The sequence below is a fragment of the Tetrao urogallus genome (genome assembly GCF_951394365.1).
Source record: "Tetrao urogallus genome assembly, chromosome: 16".
Classification (NCBI taxonomy): Eukaryota; Metazoa; Chordata; class Aves; order Galliformes; family Phasianidae; genus Tetrao; species Tetrao urogallus.
The window spans coordinates 288,576-294,575 of NC_136829.1; the positions used below are offsets into that span (position 1 = coordinate 288,576).

A 6,000-nucleotide genomic window follows, 5' to 3' on the forward strand; every position below is an offset into this window, starting at 1 on the left:
TGCATGGCACTGTCTTGTGTTTTGTGACTCTGATAACCAGGAAAGTCATCTTCACCTCTTCACGTGCTGTGTCTGGCTGCCTGCCCTGCCCCTTGCGTCACTGCGGCACATCAGAAGCTGGAAGGGTGTGTTCTGTGTTATAACCTCTGGCCCTGTCCCTGTGTTTTGCATGAAATTTGAGCGTGAAGAGAAATGTGCTGCTAACTAACCTGTTTGGTAGTGCCTGGTTGGGAGAGATTGACAAAGTAGCCTGCCGGAGCAGCCCCAAATGTCGTGGAGTGTTTATCAGCAGGGCTGAGGAAACTGCATGTGGCACAGAAGAAAACTGCAAGCAGAAGTGGAACATGTGCCTCTGAGAGAGGACAGTAGGGCCAACCCCACCACAGACAAAATTATAATGGCCTCTGTGCAGGCACAGGGTTTCCTGTGTGCTCGGCTCAGTCAGCGCTGGCTGCAGCTCCCAGCCCCGGCCAGGTGGGTGCTCCTGGAGCCCCCTGCAGCACGAGTCCTGTCCTGGATCCAGGAGAAAGCTGCAGAAGAAAGTGAGTTTTCTCTGAGCCAGGCCTTTTGTGGGGCACTGTGCAGCGGGCTGCTGGGCCACAGGCTTGGCTTATAGCCTCCATGGTGCTGTGTGACCAGTGCTGGGCAGGGAGCACAGCTGACTCAGAAATGCTGTGAACTTGCTGGAAATTTGTCTCCATTCTCCAAGTTAGCCTCCATTTGAAAGCAGTTGTCACCACAGATGTCGGGGACTGATGCAGTACACAGAAATACTTTAGGTCATAAGAGAGAGAGGTAGGTCATAAGAGAGAGAGAGAGTTGGGTCTCACATGCTCTGAAAACCAGTTTATCAGTGGTATCTGTGAACCTATCAAAAAAAGATTCCATAAAAGCCTGGAGATGGAGTACTGGGTCTAATTTAGAATATGTCAGTCATACAGGGTGCTTTGTGTGGTAGCCATTAGCCTAGGATAGTGGCCTGGGCTCTGCTCATTGTTCAGGTGAGGCTCAGCATGACACTTGCAGAATATCACATGCAGGTGGCACTTGCAGAAGATTCCAGGGGAACTGCTCATGCAGGCTGGTTCAGGAGGAGCACTGAAGTGTCCCCCATGCAGAGCTGTATCTCATTGCACCCTGGGAAGCAGGGTGGTTTGGAGCAGTGACTGACTTGCTGTGCTTTTTCTGCAGTCACCAGCCCCAAAAACGGATGCTTTAACAGTCAGCCTGGGGCCAGACACAAAGAAGACCGAAGATGCCTCCGCTGCCCACCAGATCAGCACCCCAGAAGCAGCCCAGGTGATGCAGCTGCGTCCATCCTCTCATGGCCCCTTCTCCCAATGGTTCTGCAGAGCCTCAGTTTAGCAAAACCTGTCTGCACGCAGCATTGCTGTGAGGGCCAGTGGCTGACAGAGGCCACTGGGGTTCTATTCTTGCACTTGTCTTGCCAGAGTCCCCAAAACATCAAATCTTGTCCAAACATATCCTGCGTTTACTTTTTCATGCAGGCACCATTGAACCCAGCCTCTGCACCCGATTCCCTTACCCCATCTGCCATGTGACAGCACGTGGGGATGTCTCCAGAGGGCGATGGGCCCATGTGTGTCGCTTCTCTGGCAGCAAGGATGTAAAGCACCGTGCCTGCAGATGTCACCCCTTCACAGGCATTTCCAAACTCATTGGCCTTCCTTTGCCTCTGGCAGGTGGAAGGAGGCATGCCTGGCAGTGGAGATGTATCAGCCTCTGTTCGTGCTGTCACCACAGAGACCACACCAACAACCTCAGTAAGTGGGACTGGCCCCTCGGGGTCCCACAGCTGCCACCATCCCACAGGGGCCTCCTACTGTGCGGAGGGAGACCAGAGTAGATCTGTTGCTGGGGTGGGGAGGGGATGTGAAGGCTCCAGGGTGACCTGCTCTGCTCACCTGTGTGTTGTGTTCAAGCTCACATGCCTGTGTGGTCTGATTTCAGGATAATGCCACCAAGCCTGGGAAAGGGGCTGGTCCTACGTCAGAGCTTTGCTCCGTGTCACCGGTGAGTGAGCACTGGAGGGAGTCAACCCTGGGCTGGGGCTGGCAGTCAGGGCTGGGCAAGGTGGTCAGATCATCTCCCCACTGCAGAGAGAGCTTTTCTGTATGTCTGGGCTTGGGATAGTTATCGCCAGCCCTGGAACAGCAGGTACCCAGTTGGAAGCTGCAGCACCTTCTTCCTTGCTGTGCTCTCTATTGTGCAAGACAGAAACATGCTAACATGCTCACCTTTGTAGCTCTGTGCCAGTGGAGAGGTACTGGAAGTTTAGGGCCTGGGGACTAGCTGCTTCTCTCTGTCATGCAGATCAGCAGCAGCTCTGCTGGGAAGGAAGTGCTCACCAGCATATTCAGTGCCACTGCAGAAACCCTCTCCACTTCTACCACTACCCATGTTACCAAGGTAAGAGCATCTTCAAACAGGGCAGCTGGGGAGGGTCTGATGAAAGCCACTGGAATTTGAGGAAGGTGGATTCATGCTGTGCCTAGTACAGAGGAAGATGCCTTTCTCCTCCTTACAAGCTGAAAAAGCGTGTGCTGACCTGTTGGAGGTCATCAGCTGGCACAGTGCCCTGGCCCTGCTCAGCCTAGCCGTGCTACCCATCCCATTCAGCCAGATGCAACTGCAGGGGACTTCAGACAAGGATGGCCTGTGTTTGACAGGCATCAGGTGCTCATCACCTGCATACCATCCACATGGACTGTGCCCGAGTGCCATGCCCACCTGTGTGCCTTGGTATATTGGGAAGGAAGGGAGTCATTAGGTAGAGAAGGAACTCAGTGTTTCTGAAGCTCTGTGCCCTGAAGGCATCAGCAGGGATGGAAGTGACTGTAGTAGACTGCCACCAGTATGTGCGCCACTCCCTTGTCCACGTAACTGGCGTGTGTGAATCCAGACATACCTAGAGCCAGGGCCCAGATGCCCCCTGCCCAGAAATCCCACAGCACAGCTGCCAGGTAATTCACATCAGTGCCAGAGCACCTCACCTTATCTCAACTATGTCTGATTTATTACAGCTGGAGCAGCTTAAGTAGGGGGGGATAGATGACAGAAAATTAAGGAGGGGTAGTTGCATCAGTGGATCTCACCTATGGCCACTTCATTCCCAAATAAAGTACACATAAATGAAATAATCCAGCAAGAGATTTGAGCAAGCAAGAGAGGTGCTCAGTACCTGCTGCTGGCCCTTTTCCTTACACATCTCACGTTCGTGCTCCTGCCCACTTCTGCCCTACCTGTGTCATGCTAGCTCTAACCATGCACTACATCAGGCTTAGTGGGACATACAGGAAATAATGCAAGGAGATCCTAAGATTATGTTGGCATTGTCTCTTCTCTGGTGGGCAGCTATGTCTTCCAGAAACAACTTGCTGGGTGCCATCTGTCTCCTCTCCCTCAAATGCAGGCATAGGCAGCACTCATGGCTTATGAGTTTTATTATCTGTCCTGTGACCACGTGCTGCAGGCAAGGCCTTGAATTAGGCTTTTTGCCCCAGAAACCTGTAGCCTGCAAGGTGTGGGGATGAGGCAGGTCCTGGGGGGTGCAAATGAGTGCTGTTTCTTCTTGTTGCACAGACTGTGAAAGGAGGATTTTCAGAGACCAGGATAGAGAAGCGCATAATTATCACGGGAGATGAAGACGTGGACCAGGACCAGGTAGGAGCAGTTGTCTGTGTCCCCAGGACCATGCGGTGGTGCTCACAGAAAACCCCAGTTCCATCTCAGAATGAGGAATGTCAGTCAGCATGCACTTGGCCTGTCAAATAGCAGGAATGTTTGGCTTTTATCAACCAAGAGCTCCCAGCCCAGCCCCCATCAGTACCTGCTGCAGAAATGAAGCAGCAGTAAAGATTGCATTTCAGCACAGAACCCAGCAGCTATGAGCTCACCTTTTAATTCCCTTAAAATACATTTCCAGTTGCCTTTTCCCCGTTGAAATATTGTGAAGTGACCCAGGTTCTCCCTTTCTTTCCTGCACAGTCTCACTCAGGGTTGATGCACTCCAGGAAACCTTGTTTTGCATCTTACCTCCTTGACAGAGAAACAAAAAGCGACAAACTTCTGTAATGAAATATCAGATATTGGTACAGATCTCTCAGGTTGCAGGGTCATTTTCCTGGGACCTAATCCTTTAGAATTTGTTGCTTGAAAACAAAATTGAAGCTCTAAAGTATTTCAAAATGATCTTGAGCAAGCTCTAAAGTAATTCTTAAATTTTTTAGAACTATAGTAATAAATATAAGAAAACTATCTTAGGGTTTTTGTTTGTTTGTTTGTTTTTGGTTTTTTTAGTAGAGTTTTTCTGCAGAGAATAACTGCTGTTCCTTTGCTCGGGTTTCAGTAGGGAGCTTGGGACATTGCACATCTCTACAGAAAGACAGCAAGTAAAGGGGGGAGCACATGGCCTCCCACTGCTGTATGAACTTGTGGTCAGTAGTGAGCTCCAGTCTTTTCTGCCAGGCCATTACATGTAGGTTGCATTTTGAATCTCTGCATCTGTGTCTGCTAGAATCCCATTCGACTCCAGCTGCTTTCTATCCACTGGCTGAGAGCAGTATTCATACCAGACTTCAGGAAAGTGGCAATGAATGCTTTCATCATTCTGGTTTCTAGGCACTGGCTTTAGCAATCAAAGAGGCAAAACTACAGCATCCTGACATGCTGGTAACCAAAGCTGTGGTATACAGAGAAACAGAACCTTTTCCAGAGGAAAGGGACAAGAAACCTCAGGTAGGTGGAGAAGTTATCAGGTGCAATTTATATTTGCTGTGTACAAGATGTATGTAACTGTACAAGTGCCACAGCATGTCCCTTTCTCCATATGGTGTGGAATAACACAGCGGAGTCCCTTGCAAAGGTTCTTCACTGGCCCAGTCCCCCATGTGACTGCATAGGCAGAGCATGCATTTCCACACTGCACGGGCTTTGCTCACGTTCCTACTCAAAACGGCCGGGGCACATTTCCACAGCTGGCCATGACTGATGTTTGGGACTGACTCCACCAACTGCATAGGAGTGGCAGCTCTCGGCCAGTGCTTCCAGTGTGACTGACTGCAGGCACGGCCATGTGGTTGTTGTTAGAAAGCCAGCACCACAGTCACCAAAAGCAGCGCTGCAGATGTCCTGCTTGGCAAAGCAGTCAGAATCATTCGCATGTGAAGAGGAAGGACTTGCTTGTCCCCCTGTGCAGGGAGTGAGAAAAGTGATACCCATAATGAGATGCTTGGCTGCAGGTTCTGCAAACCCATTCCCAGGATTTGCACCTTCCCACACAGGCCTCAAAGCAGACACAGCTCTACACGTCCTCTTTTCCAGAGCAAAGCTGGCTTGAGGAGTCCTGCCCCACTCTTACCCCCTTACTCTGACCCCTTTGCTCCCCCATAAGAGATTGCCTCAGCTCTTCTGCAGCGGAGCTGTGGCACAGCCCAAAACACTTTTGTATCAGAGCAGCTAAGAGGCAGAGGAGCATGCTGAAAAAGGGAAAGGAGGTTTGAAAGGCAGCTGCACTGCGTGTATGAGAAGCTCCTTAGCCTGCCAGACTGTAGGTGCATTTTGAGAGGCATCTTGGAAATGGATTTGGTGTTTATCTCCCTGAAGAGAGGTCTGTCTCTCTCTATGAAGATTTTGAAAGGCAACTTCTAAGCTTGGATAAGTAACTGGCTCTGCTGTACAATGGAAGGTCAGAGAGGCTGCTGCATCTGTCTACTCTCACCTCCTTTAGCACAATATGAAGAGCCCGGATGTTTCTGTATTTCTTAGGGAGCCACCTGATTTTAAGTGATGGCTTAAATAAAAGAAGCCTTTAGCAGTGATCCGCTGGTATCTCCTCAAACACCAACGTCAGCTCAGTGGACTGAGAGATCCAGCTAATGGCCAGAGGTTCTGGTAAAGAAATACAAACTGTGGCCTGGAGAGTTTGCAAGTTTACTGTCCACTGCTCTCAACAAACAGGAACCCTGTTATAGTCAGAAG

The 6,000-nt window shown here is 50.4% G+C and overlaps 1 protein-coding gene across 1 annotated transcript in view; it reads left to right on the top strand.

Moving 5' to 3' along the window:
- Window positions 1-5,482, top strand: part of EPB41L1 (erythrocyte membrane protein band 4.1 like 1) — a gene marked incomplete at both ends in the record, with an annotated part of 28,823 nt that extends 23,341 nt beyond the window's left edge. The window contains 7 exons of the mRNA XM_079543513.1: window positions 1,192-1,299; window positions 1,704-1,784; window positions 1,972-2,034; window positions 2,335-2,430; window positions 3,604-3,684; window positions 4,642-4,758; window positions 5,414-5,482. Of these exons, the coding sequence (XP_079399639.1) occupies window positions 1,192-1,299; window positions 1,704-1,784; window positions 1,972-2,034; window positions 2,335-2,430; window positions 3,604-3,684; window positions 4,642-4,758; window positions 5,414-5,482 (615 nt within the window). The remainder of the gene's footprint in view (window positions 1-1,191; window positions 1,300-1,703; window positions 1,785-1,971; window positions 2,035-2,334; window positions 2,431-3,603; window positions 3,685-4,641; window positions 4,759-5,413) is intronic.
- Window positions 5,483-6,000: the final 518 nt, after the last annotated feature.